Source organism: Blennius ocellaris, assembly GCF_963422515.1.
Source record: "Blennius ocellaris genome assembly, chromosome: 21".
Classification (NCBI taxonomy): domain Eukaryota; kingdom Metazoa; phylum Chordata; class Actinopteri; order Blenniiformes; family Blenniidae; genus Blennius; species Blennius ocellaris.
The window spans coordinates 2185403-2207383 of record NC_137670.1 but is presented as its reverse complement, the minus strand read 5'-3'; the positions used below and the strand labels follow the sequence as shown (position 1 = coordinate 2207383).

General features: G+C 47.5%; 1 protein-coding gene across 2 annotated transcripts in view; it reads right to left on the bottom strand.

The window, feature by feature from the left end:
• crhr1 (corticotropin releasing hormone receptor 1) overlaps positions 1-21727 on the bottom strand; it is a 59371-nt gene extending 37644 nt beyond the window's left edge. The window contains exons 1-4 of one of the 2 annotated variants that reach the window (XM_080517580.1): positions 21258-21727; positions 15991-16078; positions 14679-14738; positions 11571-11696 (exon numbers count right to left, since the gene is read on the bottom strand). In XM_080517580.1, the coding sequence (XP_080373706.1) occupies positions 11571-11696; positions 14679-14738; positions 15991-16078; positions 21258-21290 (307 nt within the window). In that variant the 5' untranslated portion in view covers positions 21291-21727. The remainder of the gene's footprint in view (positions 1-11570; positions 11697-14678; positions 14739-15990; positions 16079-21257) is intronic. The other variant, XM_080517581.1, reaches the window with a different exon arrangement.
• Between the last annotated feature and the right edge of the window lie 254 nt (positions 21728-21981).

Below are 21981 nucleotides of genomic sequence, written 5' to 3'. Positions count from 1 at the left end.
ATGTTAGGAGGAAGATGCTCTATAATCTGGATGTCAGACGGAAGATGCTCTATAATCTGGATGTTAGATGGAAAATGCTCTATAATCTGGATGTTAGGAGGAAAATGCTCTATAATCTGGATGTCAGACGGAAGATGCTCTATAATCTGGATGTTAGGAGGAAAATGCTCTAGTTACTGGATCTTAGAGGAGGAAGATGCTCCAGAAGAATTCACAGAAGGTTCTGGAAGCAGCCGGATCAGGATTATAATCTCCATATATGATGGTTTCCTCTCTCCCAGTGCTACTTAACAGTCCAGAATATATGGCAATAATGAGCGTAGCTGAAAAGAAGCCAGACTCCCTGTTGTTCAATAACGAAACTCTCCGTACTGCGCCTTTAAGAGAACAGACATATTCTCAGAAAAATCTCGCCTGAGTGCATTTCCAGAATACGGAGCTCTTCGGGGACCGAAACCCGCCGCTAAATGAAGAAAACGTGTTTGTGTGGCGGAGCGGCGACGCCGGCGGTTCCAGAACTCTCCTGGAGGCGTCCGACTCCCCGCCACAATTCCTGCTCCCGCCAATAGGTGGCACTGTTGCATTAAGAACAAGTTTGGAGTATTTAATTTATTTTTCCTTTAACACATTTCTCATTTGTACATATAATTTCTTTGTTTTGGTAACAAAAGCATTCAGTTTGATTAGGAATCCGCTGGTTATGTTGGGTTTTTTTTTTGGCGTAATGATTTTTATGTTTCCGGGTTTACCGACGAACGACAGACGACATTTGGGACTTGAGAGGAAACGTATAACCACTCGTCTCAATTCCTCCACATCCGTCACGTCTAACTTTGTCTCTTTCACTGCAAATAAACGCGTACATGTGTCTACTTCCTGCTGCTGCATAGCCACGCCCCGAACAGGAAGTCCCCGCCCACAAGATTGTGGGCGGGGCTTATAGCATCTTCCTCCTCTAACATCCGGGTCGTATTGATTTTGTCTTTTCCAGACAAAAAAAGACAAACCAGGAGAAGCAAAGAGGTAGAAAAAGCATATGACGACTTTTGTGTATATATGTATATATATATATATATATTTTTTTTTTTTTTGTATTACTGATTCTCTTTATATTCCCTTTTAATTTTGGCGCTGCCGTGATTCCATACATGTTGTGCTACAACCCTCCGCCGCTGACAGCTTCATGAAAAACGGCCTCCCGAATGGGGTCACGAGCTCAAGCTCCCCAAAAATAAACCGCGGCCTCCACGTGGCGCGGTGGCGGGGGCCACCGGGGGGCGCTGGCGAGGGGCCGGGAGGCGCCTTACAAGTGAACACAGGGCCCCCCCCAACCCCCCCCCCCCCTCCTCCGAGCCCGAAGCCTCCATGATCCCAACATCACAGCAGGCAAGCTGCACCGAGCAAACCGAGGACACCCCCCCCCACCCCCACCCTGCACCCCCACCCCCACCCCCACCCCGATGCCTTCTCCATAACTCAGCTGCTTGTAATTGCTCTTCCTTGCAGAGGCAAACATGCTGACCCAAATTTAGTCACGCTGGCTTAGCGCTTTCAAACGTTCGGATCAATGGCTGCGGCTCGGGAACCTGCTCCTCCTCCTCTTTTTCTTCCTCCACCTCCTCCTCCACCTCCTCCTCCTCCTCCGTGCATTCAGGTCTGCGGTCTAATTAAAACCTGGAGACGTCGGGGAGGAAAAGAACGTATGATTCGCGCTAATTGAGCCTCGGTTTCCTGCTCCGACGACGACTGGAAGTCTCTGATGTCACGGTTTGTTTACGCAGGAAGTCGAGGCCTCGGCAGAGCGGCGGCGTTCTTAACAATACCATTAATTACCCTTTAATCAGGCCGTCTCTGTGTGTTTTTACATATTTACAGTATGAAACTGATGTACTTTGTATTTCCCCTTTGATCTTTTTTTTTTTTTGTTTTTTTTCCCCCCCATCAGCACTGGAGAAGTTCCGTTTTAAATGTTGTGCATGAAGCGCTTAAAAATGTGTTTTACTACAGATGAATCCACCCGGAGTTAAAACTGCTGAAGGACAGAAAAGTTAATAGTGCTTTGCTATTTTGGGCAAAGAAGATTACAGAGGATGTTTTTAAGAGAGTTCGTTATAAAAAAAGGTGAACGGCGTCGGAGTGTCCATGAATAAACACAGTAAAGTCTTTTAAAATCACTGTTATTAATCCTTCCTTTGATCTGGTGATTCAAAGCGAGTTACATTTACATTAATGTCAATGCATATTGACGTTATTCAGCTGTGCTTTGTGGTTCTAGAATGACTCTGGTGAATGTTTCACATGTAAAACCAGGAAAGTCTGTTTAATTATCTGCGAGTGAAGAGTTCCACCGCCAGTCAGCCCAAACAGGGAATTAAAACCAAATCTCTTCAACAAACAATCTATTCAGCAACAACTCAGAAACGAGTCAAGCTGCAGCTCTCTACCCCCCCACCGTCCCTCCTCACGTCCCCCCCGTCCCCCACCTCCCCCAAAGAAAAGAATACTCTGCAGTGTTCAGGTGTTGCTTCAGTACCTGTGGAAAAGACCGACCGACACCTCGTCTCCATTAAAACCTCGTTAAGTCGTCCGCCAAGGTGGAAACTGTGGGTTGTTATGAGTCGAGAGGAACTGAGAGGTGATATAGAGGAGCTGGGAGGAAATATAGAGGAAATATAGCGCAGATATAGAGGTACTATAGAGGGAATATAGAGGAGCTGAGAGGAAATATAGAGGAGATACAGAGGAGATATAGAGGAAATATAGAGGAGCTGAGAGGAGATATAGAGGAGCTATAGAGGAAATATAGAGGAGATACAGAGGAGATATAGAGGAAATATAGAGAAGATATAGAGGAAATATAGAGGAGATATAGAGGAAATATAGAGAAGATATAGAGGAAATATAGAGGAGATATAGAGGAAATGGGAGGAAGTATAGAGGAGATATAGAGGAGATATAGAGAAGCTGAGAGGAAATATAGAGGAGCTATAGAGGAAATATAGAGGAGTGATAGAGAAGCTATAGAGGAGCTATAGAGCTGAAAGGAGATATAGAGGATATATAGAGGAGCTGTAGAGAATATATAGAGGAGATATAGAGAAGCTATAGATGAGATATAGAGGTGATATATAGGAGTAATAGAGGCGTTATAAAGGAGTGATAGAGAGAGCTATAGAAGAGCTGTAGAGGAGATATAGAGGAGCAATAGAGGAGTGATAGAGTGATAATGGAACTGAGAGGAGCTATAGAGGATAGATATAGGAGATATAGACGAGCTATATTGGAGCTATAGAGGAGCGATAGAGGCGCTATGGAGGAGTGATGGAGGAGCTATAGTGGAGTGATAGAGGAGCTATAGAGGGGCAATAGAGGAGCTATGGAGGAGCTATAGAGGGGTGGTAGAGGAGCTATATTGGAGCAATAGAGGAGCAATAGAGGAGCTATATTGGAGCAATAGAGGAGCAATAGAGGAGCTATATTGGAGCAATAGAGGAGCAATAGAGGAGCTATATTGGAGCAATAGAGGAGCAATAGAGGAGCTATAGAGGAGGTGAAGGAGCTGCTCATGCCAGGTGTGACGCAGGCTGTGAGTTCTGGCTCCTTCTCTCTGGCAGCAGATCAAACATGGCCGCCGTCCGAACTCGTCTCACCGGCTGCAGGATTACGTGACGTTAAGACAAACACACTCCTGCTGTCGTTTCTGTCTGCAATGTTTTCCCGTCTTCACACCCACATCTCGCCCTGTGAATCAACATCTGAGCCGGAGCATTCATCACCTCCTCCTCCTCCTCCTCCTCCTCCTCCTTCTCCTCTTCCTCCTCCTCCTCCTCTTCCTCCTCCTCCTCCGGGGACCATTAAGGGAAAGTCAAACTTGGCGTGGGGCGGGTGGAGAGGTTTCCAGGCAGGGCGAGACGTTTGTTCCAGGCTGAGTCATGAACTGAGAGGAGGGCGTGCGGCGCCATGGGCTCCTGTCATGACTCAGCGGCTGAGCGGTCTGGACAGCGCCCCCCGCAGGCCCGTCAGAGCCCCCGTGCATATGGCTGACAATGAGACACTGCAACCATCGAGAGCAGCGGACCTCCTGATGGAGCAGCCGGGAGGTGGAGGAGGTCCTGATGGAGCAGCTGAGAAGTGGAGGAGTTCCTGATGGAGCAGCCGAGAGGTGGAGGAGCTCCTGATGGAGCAGTGGAGAGGTAGAAGAGCTCCTGATGGAGTAGCGGAGAGGTGGAGGAGTTCCTGGTGGAGCAGCGGAGAGGTGGAGGAGTTCCTGATGGAGCAGCGGAGACATAGAGGAGTTCCTGATGGAGCAGCAGAGACGTGGAGGAGCTCCTGATGGAGCAGTGGAGACATAGAAGAGCTCCTGATGGAGCAGCAGAGAGGTGGAGGAGCTCCTAATGGAGCAGCGGAGACATAGAAGAGCTCCTGATGTAGCAGCAGAGAGGTGGAGGAGCTCCTGATGGAGCAGCGGAGACGTGGAGGAGCTCCTGATGGAGCAGTGGAGACATAGAGGAGCTCCTGATGGAGCAGCAGAGAGGTGGAGGAGCTCTTGATGGAGCAGTGGAGACATGGAGGAGCTCCTGATGGAGCAGTAGAGAGGTGGAGGAGCTCCTGATGGAGCAGTGGAGAGGTGGAAGAGCTCCTGATGGAGCAGTGGAGCGGTGGAGGAGCTCCTGATGGAGCAGTGGAGAGGTGGAGGAGCTCCTGATGGAGCAGCGGAGAGGTGGAGGAGCTCGATCAATACATTTCACTTATACAACAGATTATTGGCACTCCGGTCGTCTGCAGAGCGTTTTGAAAGTGACTGATTGGACGTGATTGGACGAGGACCAGCTGCCGCATTACCGAATGTCTTCACAGGAAGTGAAGGAGGAAAGAAAAATCCCTTTTCACAAAACTCATCTTGACATTTTCTGGAGTCGTTTCCACTCCAAGGTGACCTCCAACCACGTCTTCCGGTGGAAGAGGAACCGGCGGCTCTTGTTTACTCCGAAGGCGTTCAGTGAAAGTGGACGTTTTCTTTTCTTTTTTCTTTTTTCAAACTGCTGCTCACTTTGAGTGATTTCACACCGTGTGGAGGCGCGAATGTGGTCAGATCAGGTTCAGGCCAAACCGCTCGTGTCCTTGAGGGACGTCACGCCAACACCTCTACCAACAGCGTGGCGCCGCTGCTTAAGGAAAGTATGATGAGTAGCCTCCTGGTAGAGGAGGAAGATGCTCTATAATCTGGATATAGAGGAGGAAGATGCTCTATAATCTGATTGTTAGAGGAGGAAGATGCTCTCTAATCTGATGTTAGAGGGGGAAGACGCTCTCTAATCTGATGTTAGAGGGGGAAGACGCTCTATAATCTGATGCTAGAGGAGGACGATGCTCTATAATCTGATGTAAAAGGAGGAAGATGCTCTATAATCTGGATTAGAGGAGGGAGATTCTCTATAATGTGATGCTGGAGGAGGAAGATGCTCTACAAACTGATGTTAGAGGAGGAAGATGCTCTCTAATTTGATGTGAGAGAAGGAAGATGCTTTATAATCTGTGTTAGATGAGGAAGATGCTCTATAATCTGATGTTAGAGGAGGAAGATGCTCTATAATCTGTGTTAGAGGAGGACGGTGCTCTATAATCTGATGTTAGAGGAGGAAGATGCTCTATAATCTGATGTTAGAGGAGGAAGATGCTCTATAATCTGATGCTAGAGGAGGAAGATGCTCTATGGTCTGATGCTAGAGGAGGAAGATGCTCTATAGTCTGATGTTAGAGACCACATTTCCACGTTTCACCCCGTTTTACCACATTTCACTCAGCATTCGTCACATAGCCTCATTACAGCCTCTAATTAACGCGCCACAGTCTCATTTTAATACGGTGGCGAGGAAAATGCATGACATACATTGAAGTGACACGGCGGCCTGGACGCCACGGGGTTCTGGTGTCACGGCTCACATATGGAACCTTCGTCATGTCAGGTCAGACGCCGGGATGGAACTCAACACGCAACAGGTTGGGCGGCGCCATCTGGAGCCGCAAGCCACCGATTGGCTGCAACCAGGAAGCACTTTGTGTGTGTGTGTGTGTGTGTGTGTGTGTGTGTGTGTGTGTGTGTGTGTGTGTGTGTGTGTGTGTGTGTGTGTGTGTGTGTGTGTGTGTGTGTGTGCGCGCGCCAATGCCACGAAACAACAGCATGCCTTCAGAGAGCATCTTCCTCCTCTAACATCAGAATTATAGCGCATCTTCCTCCTCTAATCCAGATTATAGAGCATCTTCCTCCTCTGACATTAGATTATAGAACATCTTCCTCCTCTAGCATCAGATTATAGAGCATCTTCCTCTAACATCAGATTACAGAGCATCTTCCTCCTCTAATCCAGATTATAGAGCGTTTTACTCCTTGTACATCCAGATTATAGAGCATCTCCCTCCTCTAATCCATATTACAGAGCATCTTCCTCCTCTAGCATCAGACTATAGAGCATCTTCCTCCTCTAGCATCAGACTATAGAGCATGTTCCTCCTCTAGCACCAGACTATAGAGCATCTTCCTCCTCAAACAGCAGATTACAGAGCATCTTCCTCCTCTAGCATCAGACTATAGAGCATCTTCCTCCTCGAGCATCCAGATTATAGAGCGGCTTCCTCCTCTAGCATCAGATTACAGAGCGTCTAAACACTGAGCCGTCCTCAATAGAGGACAAACTAATAGAAAACGTGTTGAACACGCCGCTCGTTATTGTTCAGCACAGTAATAAAAGAGTAACTTGTAACTGTAATCTCTTTCCAGTAAGTCGCTCTGCGCCGACGGTCTAATCTAATTCTGGCATCGGCGGGTTCACAGAAGGGCTTTTTCACGGTACCGCTATTCGGGGCAGGGGCACAATGGATGTCAGCTTTACTTGTGCGCGAGTGTTGATCAACCACAAACGTCCCCCGGCGAGATAATCCGCTCCCAGTCGAAGATTCGCCGCCACGGGGTCACGGGGGCCGCGCTCCGCATCCTGCCGCTCGCCGCTCGGCAGATCTAACATGGCGGCTCGCAAAGAACCCGGCCCCGCCGCTGGACGTGTGACTGAAGCTCCTCTTCACAATCCAATTTAACGTCCCTGTTCTGTCAGTCGTCCCCTAGTCCCCCCCCCGGGTGGGGGGGGGGGGGGGGGGGGGGGGGGGGTAGATTGTCTCCGGCTCCAAGAAGCGTCTCGGATCTCCTGACAAAACGGAGCGGCGGGTCTGAACCCTGGAGTAATCTCCCTCTGGATCGTGGAGCGGCATCGACTTCCACTCAGGCTTTTAAGAGTGCACTCAAGACTGGCGTTCGGCCCTTGTCCTCACCTAGAGCCACTTATTACTGCCCCGATACCCCCGCTGCCCCCCCCCCCCCCCCCTCCCCCGGTCCGTCACTCTGGCCATTAAAAGACCCTTCAGAAACACGACAAACAGGAACTCCGCGCTCGCCAAGGGCCGGCGAGTTAAAACTCACCGTTTGGAGCTTGGATTGTAATTTATCCTTAATATATTGGCTCTCAGTGACAGACGAGACAGAAACCACACAAACCCGACGGAACAATAAAGAATAGAAACCCTGCTCTCGCTTCCAAAAGGACTTCAAAGCTGCCGTTCGGTCCGTGGAGACGGAACGAGCTCGCCACAATAAAGCGCAAGCGTCTCAATGAGATTCGTTCTCGCCGTTCAATAATGTCTGGCAGCTCAGAGAGTCACGGCTGAAACGACGTATAGAAACCGGCGAGACGACAGTTTCTCCCACACCGGCGACAGAACAAAGACAATGGAGTCGGCTGGCACCTTATCGCATGGCGGTTTGTTTTTCGCCGCCTCAGGCATTCGTAAAGCGCTTCACATGGCAGAAACATTCACTCATTCACCACGCCGGGAGGCGACGGCGCTGAGAGAAGCGATCTGGCGTTTCGCCCCAAGGACACGTTGACAAATGAGCGGGGTTTGACGGGGGACTGGAATCGGGTTACCGCCGGGGGACAGAACCGCCCTGCCGGAGCGACCGCCGGCCCTGAAACGACACTTCCTGTGTGAAACGGGAACCAAGCAAGTCAAGGAAATGAAATAGAAATCAATCAAGGAAATAGAAATCCCTGCGAAGCCCCGAATCACGAGATAAGTCTTTGTTGCCTGATAGCGTTCACATCCATCCAACCAACCGGACAACCGACAACTACCCACTGACCGAACCGACCGACCAGATCTTGACACACCTCTCTTTCCCGATCGCATTTAAATCCAGCTATCATGGATCTATCAACCACACAACCGACACAACCGACCATTCCAACAGACCACCCAACAAGCTGACCGACCAACCATCCAACCACATGACCAACCACCAGCCAGCCATCCAACTACTTGACCAACCAAATCCTGACACACCTCTCTCTCCCCAGATCGCATATACATCCAGCTATCCTGGATCTATCAACCACACAACCGACCATCCAACCAGACACCCAACAAGCTGACTGACCAACCATCCAACCACATGACACAACCAACCCACCAACCAGCCAGCCATCCAACTTCGTGGACCAACCAAATCCTGACAAGTCCCCATCTCTCATATCCAACCAAACATCCGATATACTGTGATCTGTGGTGATTTGCTGCGATGACCAAGGTAACAATATAGTTGTTTTCCAACGTGTCACGCTCTCAAAAGAAGCTAGCCAAGATGCCGGTGAGCTTTAGCGCTATCCAGAGAGAATCCACTTGTCCGTAAAGGTTAGCATTAGCGTCTTACAAAGATAACTGTCAGCGTGAGGATCATCAAGATCGGAAGCTGAACTCCGACTGTCCCACTGAGTAACATCAGCCACTGACCATTAGCATTAGCTGGCGTCCATTATCGTTAGCGACACTCATTAGCATTGAGCGTGAAGGTGAGCTTGTGTTCCTTCCAGCGTCGGTCTTGTAGTTCATCTGGGTTGTTCTGTTTCTGCTGCTTCGTTTCCTGAATCCCTTTTTCCCCGAACGTCCGACCACCGAACAATCCTCAAGCCAAACGCGTACGCCAAATCCCCAAAACCCAGCTCCACCCTCTAACCCTCCATGTGGCGCAGCTTGTTCTTTATGTTGGCCCGGAGGAGGTAGAAGGTTCTGGTTCTAATCAGCGTTCACACTTCAACAAGTTTTTTTCAATGTGCGTGTGGCAGGACTTCCACTAGCGCCGCCGCACGCTCGGGATGGCTGCGGTCGGGTTTTTATGAGACCTCATAAAGTTCCAGGAATCCCATCGATGAGGAGCCTTGGCTTCCTGAGTCTGGTAGGTTTGGACGTGGCTGGACGTCGGAGACGTCGGGTTGCGTTCCAAACATGGAAATAAAACCCGCGCGCTAGCTGTTAGCACATTTTACGAGCAGTTTTCAAATAACGAAGCTCCCATTGTGTGGAAGAATCACCAGAATCTGACCACCCAACAACCAAAATCACTTGGCACGGCTCCAAGTAGTGGACCCAGACGCCGAGTCTCCGTCCACATGAGCCCAGAACAATCGTCTTTATCCCCGGTGGTTGTTTTTGTTTTTCCCGTCAAGACGTCGCCACGAGAATGACTCAAACTGATGTAGTACCGAGGCCGGGCCTACAGGGGGCCACAGGAATACAGCAGAACCAGAGACGAAGATGTGCAGGGGAAAAAATAAAAATCCGGTGTGTGTGTGTGTGTGTGTGTGTGTGTGTGTGTGTGTGTGTGTGTGTGTGTGTGTGTGTGTGTGTGTGTGTGTGTGTGTGTGTGTGTGTGTGTGTGTGTGTGTGTGTGTGTGTGGTGCACTTAGATGATGAACTCTTCATTAAATCAGACAAAAAACATCGGCGATGATTAACAATGGACTAAAAATAAACATGAACGTCGAACGTTGGGCTTTTTATTCGGGACACGCACACGCACACACACACACACACACACACACACACACACACACACACACACACACACACACACACACACACACACACACACACACACACACACACACACCTTACTTCTAATCAAACCTAAAATGCTGCTTTCAGCTCGTCTGTCCAAACGCAGACAGAAAAGGCTTTTAGTCTGCTCAGATTACGTTAATCCAGAAGGTGGAATGCGCCTCTTCCTCCTCCAGGGCGACGACGCCTCTCAACTCATAAACTCGCTAAACGTCGTTCGCGCCACGTCGGCCCACTGCCGACGCCGGCTCACTGCAAACGCTCATCAAATATTGAAGTGGTGAGTGAAGAGGAGGCGTGTTTGACTGCAAGAACAATGTTTTAACTCCCCGGTGCCGAAAATTATCTTCAATTAACTTTAAACCCTCAGAAATGCTCTTTTGTTGCATTTCGGTTTTCCTGAACAACAAAATGAAATATGAAAAAGAGGTTTTCCCTGTATTTTTCTGCTTCATCAGTGATGGAAGGAAGATGCTCTATAATCTGTGTTAGAGGAGGAAGATGCTCTATAATCTGTGTTAGAGGAGGAAGATGCTCTATAATCTGTGTTAGAGGAGGAAGACGAAGACAGACGAAGCCAGATGAAGACAGACGAAGCCAGATGAAGACAAACAAAGATGGATGAAGACAGATGAAGACAGACAAATACAGATGAAGACAGATGAAGACAGATGAAGACAGATTGAGACAGACGAAGACAGATGAAGACAGACAAATACAGACAAAGACGGATGAAGACAGATGAAGACAGATTGAGACAGATGAAGACAGATGAAGACAGATGAAGACAGATTAAGACAGATTAAGACAGATTGAGACAGATTGAGACAGATTGAGACAGATTGAGACAGACGGAGACAGATGAAGACAGATTGAGACAGACGAAGACAGATGAAGACAGATTAAGACAGATTAAGACAGACAGAGACAGATGAAGACAGATGAAGATAGATGAAGACAGATTGAGACAGACGGAGACAGATGAAGAGAGATTGAGACAGACGGAGACAGATGAAGACAGATGAAGACAGATTGAGACAGATTAAGACAGACGAAGACAGATGAAGACAGATGAAGACAGATTGAGACAGATTGAGACAGATGAAGACAGATGAAGACAGATTGAGACAGATTGAGACAGATTGAGACAGACGAAGACAGATTGAGACAGATTGAGACAGATTAAGACAAACGAAGACAGATGAAGACAGACGGAACACGGTGACGTCTTCACAGCTCCAGACAGCAGAAAGTAAATTTTTAATTTGTGTGATTATCTTTTGTATTATTTTGTAATTAAGCTCCGACACAAACAACGTTCCGCTCAGCGGGAGCTCTTCTCCTTCTTCTTCTTCTCCTTCTTTTTCTTCTTCTTCTCCTCTGAACACGTTTGCTTTCCCAACACTTTTGTTTCTCCGTCTAATTTGTACGCTCATGCTAATTTGTGTATGCACAATTACGTAAACAGGATGTGCCTGAAGGGGCACTGAGTGGCGGGGATGGGTGGGGGGGGGGAGGGGGTGGAGGAGGTGGAGGAGGGGGCTTAGGGGGCGGAGGAGGAGTGCGAATCAAATTAAACCCTGTTGTTGTGATTTACGGCGTGCGGGAGGCGGCAGGTGTGGACTCACTGGTGGTGTTGTACCGGACGCCGTAAAACATCTCTGGACAGGGTCGTGACACCATGTGACCGGCGCCGCTCCGCGGCCAGCAGGTCCCGATGCCGTCGATGGAGGTGTCGCAGTAGATCCCCGAGCCTGACGAGAGGGGGGGGGGGGTCAATGTCGGGAGGAGGCGGGGCCAGACCTGCCAGTAACCTCGGAAATACTGATAAGTCGCCCCTCCCCCGACGTGAAACGCTTTGAAACGCTCCTTTTAGTCCAACGTCACAGATATTCTTTATTAAATATCGACTGTAACCATAAAACCGTTTCACATTTAGTATCTAAACATAACAACATCTACCCCCCCCCCCCCCCCCCCCCCCACGGTGGCCCTGAAGTGCAAACCGCAACAACAAATCACTAAACACAACAACAAATTGAAAAACACAACACAAATGAAAAAAAACAACAACAAATTGATTGAAAAACACAACAGCAAATGAAAAAACACAACAACAAGTGTGTTTTTCAACACAACAACCCTAACACCACAACAATTTGTTGTTGTGTTTTTCAATCAATTTGTTGTTGTGTTTTTTCAATTGTTGTTGTGTTTTTGAATTTGCTGTTGTGTTTTTGAATTTGTTGTTGTGTTTTTTCAATTTGTTGTTGTGTTTTTCAATTTGTTGTTGTGTTTTTTCCTTTGCTGTTGTGTTTTTCAATTTGCTGTTGTGTTTTTCAATTTGTTGTTGTGTTTTTCAATTTGTTGTGGTGTTTTTTCAATTTGTTGTGGTGTTTTTCAATTTGCTGTGGTGTTTTTCAATTTGCTGTTGTGTTTTTCCAATTTGTTGTTGTGTTTTCAATTTGCTGTTGTGTTTTTCAATTTGCTGTTGTGTTTTTCAATTTGCTGTTGTGTTTTTTCAATTTGTTGTTGTGTTTTTTCAATTTGTTGTTGTGTTTTTTCAATTTGCTGTTGTGTTTTTCAATTTGTTGTTGTGTTTTTCAATTTGTTGTTGTGTTTTTTCAATTTGTTGTGGTGTTTTTCAATTTGCTGTGGTGTTTTTCAATTTGCTGTGGTGTTTTCCAATTTGCTGTTGTGTTTTTCCAATTTGTTGTGGTGTTTTTCAATTTGCTGTGGTGTTTTTCAATTTGTTGTTGTGTTTTTCAATTTGTTGTTGTGTTTTTTCAATTTGTTGTGGTGTTTTTCAATTTGCTGTGGTGTTTTTCAATTTGCTGTTGTGTTTTCCAATTTGCTGTTGTGTTTTTCCAATTTGTTGCCGTTTTTTTTCATTTGTTGTGTTTTTTCAGGGCCACCATACCACCCCACCGGCCTCACAGTGGTTCAGTCCGGCTTCCCGCTTGTGGGTCAGAGTGAATGAACTAACATTAAATCCATCGATACTGGAACTAAAGGAGCTCCAGGCTGAACGCCGGCGAGTCGAAGCAGCAAACTGTGCTTTTGTTGGGTTTTTTAACCACTAACGTTTGTTTATTCGCACGTGTCAACTGAAGGTTTTACGTAAACGTGACCTTGTGCACGCGGGACTTTTGTGAGCCGATTTACTAAATCGACACGCCGATGATGCCCTCCGACAGGAAACCACACACACACACACACACACATACACAGTGGATGTGAAATATCTGGCGCGTCTCCGGGGAGATTACGCTAATTTTTAAATACGCGTGTGTGAACGCCGGCGTGACGGTGGAGATCTGAACTCTACACATTCAGTAGAAGTTTAATGAGTCTGTTTATTATTCAACAACCACGTCTGGAAACTCAGTTGTGTAATTGATGAACATAATAACTTATACATTTAGAGCTCTTAAATTATTATTATCACCCCCCCCCTGCCGCTTCAAAATGGTTTGATCCACGTCCTTCCTCTGGATCAGTGGATGTAAAGAGATTTTCTGACGCTTCTTCGTTTTATTGGTTAAAACTACAGAAAAAGACACACAAACTCTTTAACTCTGTGTTTCAGTTTGATTGTTTGCAGAAGTTTTAATCAGTTAATCTTTTTTAATCTATTTCTCAGTTGTTTTGTTTCGTATTTCCTAGAAACTGAGCAGACGGTCTTGTTTGATGCCAAGTTTAGTTTATTTTTTTCTTAATTGAAAAATTTAATTTTAAAATTGTTTTATTGTTTTCAATTTAAATATAAAGCATCTTGTGAATTTAAAAAATATATTTTCCTCTAAAATAAAAAAAAAAAGCGCACCAACAAACAACTAAACATCTTAATGGTTTTCATGAATTGAAAAATAAGCGTCAAAACTATTTACAAAAAAATAACTAATCATTTGTTTCCATATTGTTCATTTTCTTAATACGGCAACAAAAGGTTTCATCATAAAAGTGTTTAATTAAAGAAAACAATTAATTAATTTAATTGTTGTTATGCTAGTCTGATCTGTACATCTTGACATTCGTGCGTCAAACTTCATTCATCACAATAACGACACATTGTTTCATTAATGCAGAATATTCTACATTCAATTACCGTCGAGTTTTGACAGCGGCGGTTTTAACGTGTGAAAAGGAGGCATTGAAAGAAAAACCTTCAAAACGAAATGAGATTACAACTTCAGAACAAGCATCTATGCTGCGCTATAGGTGAACACACACACACACACACACACACACACACACACACACACACACACACACACACACACACACACACACACACACACACACACACACACACACACCCCAGAGACCCCCCCACCACCCCCACCCCCCACCACCAAGGTTCTGGCATGCAAACGTTCCTGGACTACATATCAGCCACGATGGCTCTCTGACAGCGCTGCAGTCGTCCTGGCACTGAGCGGTGTGTGTGTGTGTGTGTGTGTGTGTGTGTGTGTGTGTGTGTGTGTGTGTGTGTGTGTGTGTGTGTGTGTGTGTGTGTGTGTGTGTGTGTGTGTGTGTGTGGCTCTACGCCAACAAGTCTATTTGCAGCATTGTACCTCATCTGTGATGTTGCTGCTCATAAACTGCCTTCAGACCGGGCCTGTCCACCCGGGTGGGGGTGGCGGGGGGATGGGGGGTGTATGGGGGGGATGGGGGGTGTATGGGGGGGGGGGGGGAAAGGAAGGGGGATGACATTGGACGCATCAAACACTCACCGCTCCACTGGCTCGTGGCGTTGATGAAGGTTTGGTTCCAGGAAGCTGCCAACGCCTGTACTGTGATCCAGAGGAGGGAGGAAGAGGAGGAGGAAGAGGAGGAAGAGGAGGAGGAAGAGGAGGAAGAAGAGGAGGAAGAGGAGGAGGAAGAAGAGGAGGAAGAGGAGGAGGAAGAGGAGGAAGAGGGGGAGTAAGAGGAGGAGGAGGAGGCGGAAGAGGAGGAGGAGGAGGAGGCGGAAGAGGATGAAGAAGAGGAGGAAGAGGGGGAGTAAGAGGAGGAAGAAGAGGAGGAAGAGGAGGAAGAGGAGGAAGAGGAGGAGGAAGACGAGGAGGAGGAGGAAGAGGAGCAAGAGGAGGAAGAGGAGGAAGAGGAGGAGGAAGACGAGCAAGAGGAGGAGGAAGAGGAGGAGGAGGAGGAAGAGGAGGAAGAAGAGGGGGAAGAGGAGGAGGAAGAAGAGGCGGAAGAGGAGGAAGAGGAGGAAGAGGAGGAGGAAGATGAGGAGGAGGAGGAAGAGGAGGAGGAAGAGGAGGAGGAGGAGGAAGATGAGGAAGAGGAGGAAGAGGAGGAAGAGGAGGAAGAGGAGGAAGAGGAGGACAGCTTCATCAGTTAGCTTCAGTTCAGAGGCGGCGATGAAAACCTGGTTAGCGTTAGCTTAAGAGGAACACGGAAGCGAGCGTGAAAGGCCGACGGTGACCGCTGGTGACACGACTCCTCCCGGAGCGAGAGCAGGACGGCGGCGGCGGCGGCGGCGGCGGCGGATATGAGTGTGGACGTGCCCCGAGGTCACGCCATTATTTCTGGGACAACTCGAGACGATCACAGAAGGAAAGAGGCGGAGGCACACGGGGCAAAAGCCCGGGCCTCGTCTCTCAGCGGCTGACGAGAAGGCGAACGACCTCCCGCTGGGAGTCACTGACGACGACGCTTTCTGATAAAACGCTCCGTCTCCATGGCAACCGATCGCCGCCTCCACGGGGATCACAGGATATCAGGTCATAAACCAGTGTGATCATTAGAGGGTTACGGTTAGTCTCGATCACAGCTCAAGTCTGAAAATCGGTTTTAAACTCCGCTTGTTCATTTTTCATCGAAATTAAAAAAAAAAAAAAAAAAAAAGAAAGAAAATCCTGTAAAACGTTGAAAGTAAAGTCTGGTTTGATCACAAGCAGCGCGAAATTCTCGTCAAATCAAAATAGAAACTAGAGAAACGCTACGTAGAAATTTAGTTTATTAGAACTAGATTATTATTTATATCAGAAATTAACAATAATAAAAAAAATTAAAAATGGCCGCCGCCTGTCCTCTACTTACGCGACACATTTCCTGAGAGCATCAGCAGAGCTTCACACGTCAGGTCCAGCGAGGAGGCCGGCGGCGCCGCGCTGAGCACCACACACACCTGGAACACACACAGGAAGAGCCGTCAGCTGGGTGGGGGGGGTGAGGGGGGGGGGGGGGGGGGCTGTCAGCAGGGGGGGTTCACCCCACAGGAAGGGTTACATTTCTACCACGTCCCACCGTCGCTCCACCTCCACTCCCTGCTCGCTTCACCAGATTAGATTATGAGATGAAGAATGGCTTTATCAGCTCCAGTCCAGGTGCAGCGAAGGAGTGAATCATGGTTTATATAAATAAAACATTATATGATTAATCAGTAAATACCCAGTGCAGACACACGACACCACGTCACATGAGGGTGTTGTTCTTCCATTGTTAAAAGTATGAAGCTCAGAAGAAGAAGAAGAATCCTCCAGAATCTCAGCAGGTAAACAAACCAGTCATTTATCAACACGGAGTGACAGAACCTCGTAAAGTCAGACCTCCACTGAACGAGTCTCACTGTTTTGTTTGAGGAGGGTGGAGGAGGAGGGTGTAGAGGGTGGAGGAGGAGGGCGGAGGATGAAGGAGGAGGGTGTAGAATCCCTATTTGAGAACCGAGACGTAAATCTACATCCTGGCAGTCGCCTGCCACTGTCCACCTCAATAAAGCCGATAGAAATAACAATACAAATACAAACACAAATAAAAGTAAAAATAAAAATAAAAATTTAAATTAAATTCAATTAAATAAAATAATAATAATAATAATAATTTTAAAAAATGAATATAAATTAAAAATAATGATAATCATAATAATAATAATTAAAAATAAATAAATATAAATACAAAATAATCATAATCATAATTAAAAATAATTTAATATAAATAATAATAATAATGAAAAATAAATAAATAAAAATAAAAATAAATAAATAATAATAATAATAATTAACAATAAATAAATATAAATAAATAATAATAATAATAATAACAGTCCAGCGTGCCGCCCGGCCGACTCGTCTTAACGTGGGTTAGATTCCCACTGGAGCTCCAGCGGTGTGACGGCCTGTATTTATGTTCTCCATTCACTTCAGATGAATATTTCATCCACATCCACTCTGCCTTCCTCTGGATCTCCGAGCTGGAAGCTCCTCCATCCCACACAAACTTTACCGAGCTGGACGCTGTGATGAGACGTCTGGAGCGTCCCGATTGGCTGGCTGTCAAAACGCCGTTGGTTTCCGTTGGGAGGGGGTGGGGGGGGGGGGGTCTATTCGATTGACCCCTCGGCTGGTTGGCGTGGGGACGGTTCAGGCAGGGCAGCATCAAGCCCACGTCTCATTTCCTCGCCCAATAAAAGCTGCGTTATCAATAATGCAGCAGGAGGAACAGTAAACAGCAGAGAGGACAAACCGCCCAGGTCGCAGGAAACTCATTAAGATCCTCCACTTTCTGGGGTCGTTCCGGTGCGACGCGGCCTGACGGAGGCAGCCGGCAAGGAGCCTGATTACAATTCCAGGGTTTGGTGGTGGTGGTGGGTGGGGGGGGGGGGGGGTGGTCCTGACAGCTCGCTGTGGCTGCTTCACGCTCAGTCAGTCCTGGCAGGTATCTCGCTACGCTCGCTAACCTCTGAATTAAAACCCCACAGGCTGCGTCGCCTCTTCTCACTTTAACCAAAACAACCAGAAATGAAAACCCCGACACGTTGTCAAGCGTCATGAATTAAAACCATTACGCAATTTTTTACTCCTTTACGATGAAGCAAGACGACGGCAAGACCCCCGCGGACCGGCGCCGTCCACACCTTACAGTTTGTTGGTTGTTTGGAAGTCAATAGAAACAATAACAGTCCACACAAACTAACAATAACAACAGATATAAACATCAACAGCCGTTCCAAACAACAACAATACCAGTTCACACGAACACTTCTGAATAACAGTGCTCTCTCCTGCCCCTAGTGGCCACCCTGTGTCACTGCATCCACATTTCACCGAGTTTCAGAGGAGAAGCAGTTTGTTGATTTTTTTTGGTTTTTAATCTTAGTTTTTGTGATTCTGCCTTCATCGTAACTGGATTAACATTTTTTTTTAGTTGTAAATGTTTAAATTACTTGTCGTTTTTCTGCGGAGCATGAAAACACGGTCCTCGGAAGGCATTTCTAACAATTCAGTCTATTGTTTTTACGCGTATAATGCACAACTTCGTACTGCGATGGCGGTAACGTGTGTTTCCCAGACCTGCAGTACCATTTTCTGACACCAGGTGGTGTATTGAGTCACGCCAAGAGGACGCAACGACGGAAGCAAGCAGATACACGAGGCCTTCGTCGACATGAAAACTGCTTCACACCATTTAGACACAGGAAACTGGAGCAGTTATTCTCCACACCGCCCCCTACAGTCCAACCGCTCCCACATAAAACCACTTTAAATGTTAATATCCAGCATTAATTGCATTTCCCAGAACGACGCGGCGCCTCGGCCCGTAATCGCCGAGTCTTTCATGTGTGAGTGGCAGCTAATTTGTAGATTCGTCTGTTTCTTTATTCCACAAGTAGTTTCCTTCATGGCGTCGTGTCACGAATCCAGGAGAGGGAGGGAGGGAGGGAGAGAGAGGGAGAGAGTGAGGGAAGAAAGGAGGAGGAGGAGTGTAAGTGCACGAGCGGGTCGATGCACAAACTCAGGACGCTGCCGGAGGACCCGACCCAAAGTGGCTGCATGTCTCCTACAACTTCCATCCCCCCCCCCCCCTCCTCCATACCCCCTTCGGTAAATTAGTATACCAACGGTGGTCGCCGCTCCGACTTATTCTGCTTTAAATCATTCAGGGTTTGGCTTCATGTGCTGGAGTCTCTTTGATGCCTCAGAGATAAACAGCGTCCTCATTTCATATTTAGATTTATGCTATTTTTGACAATTGTTTTCCTTCATTATACAACCAAGAAGCACGTTTTTTCCCTCCCGACTTTCTCGTCTCCCAGTCGATCCCCACGTCAAGTCGAGGTGGGAGGCAACGCTCGCTGGCGGCGGCAGCGGCGGAGGAGTGGTCGAGGAGCTGCAGTGTCGGGGCAGTTGTCAGAGGTCAGGTGCAGCATTGCATCAGAGGTCAGAGGTCAGAGGTGTAGTGCAGCATTACATCAGGGGTCAGAGGTCAGAGATAAGGTGCAGCATTACATCAGAGGTCAGGGGTCAGAGGTCAGGTGCAGCATTACATCAGAGGTCAGGGGTCAGAGGTGTAGTGCAGCATTACATCAGAGGTCAGGGGTCAGAGGTGCAGCATTACATCAGAGGTCAGAGGTCAGAGATCCGGTGCAGCATTACATCAGAGGTCAGAGGTCAGAGATCAGGTGCAGCATTACATCAGAGGTCAGAGGTCAGAGGTGCAGCATTACATCAGAGGTCAGGGGTCAGAGATCAGGTGCAGCATTACATCAGAGGTCAGAGGTGAGGGGTCAGAGGTGTAGTGCAGCATTATATCAGAGGTCAGGGGTCAGAGGTGCAGCATTACATCAGAGGTCAGGGGTCAGAGATCAGGTGCAGCATTACATCAGAGGTCAGAGGTGAGGGGTCAGAGGTGTAGTGCAGCATTACATCAGAGGTCAGGGGTCAGAGGTGCAGCATTACATCAGAGGTCAGGGGTCAGAGGTCAGAGGTGTAGTGCAGCATTACACCAGAGGTCAGAGGTCAGGGGTCAGAGGTGTAGCGCAGCATTACATCAGAGGTCAGAGGTCAGAGGTGTGATGCAGCATTACATCAGAGGTCAGGGGTCAGAGGTCGGGGTGGGCGTCGCCAGTGAAATGTCAGTGAAACCCAACCCAGGCACATCTGGAGCAGCTGCAGCAGGAAACAGTGAAACGTGAAGTGGAGCAGCAGCAGGATTCACATTCACACATGAAGAAATGTGGACGAGGTTCCAGGGAAGAAAACCAGCTGCTTTTTACTGAAGCAGCCTGGAAAGACTTGATTCCTCTGTTTAACTCTGGTTCTGGGTTTTGATTTTGTTTGTTTGTTTTTCACATCATCCAGGCGTGAACACGACAAATACTTCAATTACTGTGATTATGGAGTAACTTATAGACGCTTGTACATATTTTGACTCAAGTATAATTTACAGCCTTTTTTCTTCTTCTTCATTCCGTTTTCTGTTCATTTCTATTCAACTCCGTCATTCAAGCTTTGCAGTTAAAACAAACAGCAGTGAAAGAGGTGAAGAGTTTTATTCCTCGCGAAAAACAAGTAACTAAAGCTGAGAGTACTTTACCAGCAGTGTGTGTTTCTACTATTCCAGGTCACTTTAAAGAGAAATCACAACAATCCTCCCGTCTCCAGTAACACATTACAAATACTCACGTTACAATCCTATAATCCTTTTGATCTGCATGATCTGTACTAGTTACAAATTGTAACTTTAATACATAATTGTTTCATTTATGACGCGAATTTTAGTAAATACTAAACACAGAGTAGTTTGTACTTTTCCTTGAGTAGTTTTCCGTGCAGCTCAGTAGATCTCTGAGAGACGCACATATTGTCCGTATTATGTGCGAGAGGTAACGGAGTACTCGTTACTCGGTGCAGGTGGACGCGGAGCTGCAGGTTTGACCTCAGCGGCAGTTGTTCCAGGTCTTAAATCACAACAATGGAAGCGGAGGGAGTTTTTGAAAAGGCTTCATTGGATTCGCTCCTATTCTTAGAGCACAATGAAGTACAATGGGGAGCCGGTACTCGGAGTACCTCACCTTCACCTCCGCGATCAAAACCCCCCAAAGTGGCGGAAAGAACGAGGACTTGAAATGCCTGGATGAGGAGCGGCCGTCCACTGAAACCTGGTCCCTCTGATCCGGTTTCACATCGTTTTCATTCCATCTCGACCCCCCCAAAGTCCCGCTTCAAGTTTCAGTGTTTACAGATTATATATGTATATATATATGAAAAAAACAACAACCAAAAAACGCAAAAGCCGATTTAAAGTCCGTGTGATTGAAACGGTTAATATGATCCAGGAATCAAACCTCCTCTCGAAGTCCGTCTTTAATGAGGATTACTAGTTTTAAATAAAATAACTGCGAGATGGAGACAATACCTCCGGCTGACATCTGGGTGGATGATGGAACCAAATCCTGCGCTGCGAGATTATTAAAGCAGGGATCTGAGAACCGGATCTGCTCTTTTACGTGCAAACTCTTTCAATTAAAAAATACACCAAATATATCCATGCATATAGGCCATACGTGTATGTACATATTTATATTTTACCTTAAGAGTCTTACCTGGAGCAGATAGAAGCATTTGCGACGCATCTCCAGATCGTTGTCTTCACATCGTTTCCATGCGTGTTAATAAACGTCCTCCTGCGCTGCGCGTGCCCGGCGGCGGTGCGCGCTCCCCCTCGCAACCCCTCCACCAGTGCAAAAAAAAAAAAAAAAAAAAAAAAAAAAAAGTTCAAATTTCTTCTTTTGGTATGAAATGTGAGCCTGCGTTTGAAATGTCCCCGCAGAACCAGAACGAGAACCAGAGCCAGAACCAGAACCAGAACCAGAGCGTGCGGGTCTCCGGTGTTCCGGTCCAGGGGGGGGGGGACAATATTTAGAGGACAGAGTCCGGGATCATGTGCGACGCACCATCTCCGCGTCCCGGACTGGTCTCTGCTCACCGGCAGGTTTGTGTTACCGGCGGCCGGAAACCGGATCCACCTCAGAGAGCGACGCGCACCGGCAGGACGCCGCGGTACCCTTGACGTCTGGACGCGGACCAGAACTCCCCAACGCACACGCGCGCGTTTCTCCTCCTCCTCCTCCCTCCTCCTCTTCCTCCTCCTCTTCCTCCTCACAGCGGCGCTCCTCCTCCTCCCGCTGCTCCTCCTGCTGCTCCTGCCGGTTCTCCTCCTGCTCCCGGAGCCGCTGCCCCTCCTGCGGATCGTCTCCGGCTCGGCGACGCGACGCGACGCCCACGTTGTGCCAACGCGCCGCACCGCACCGCA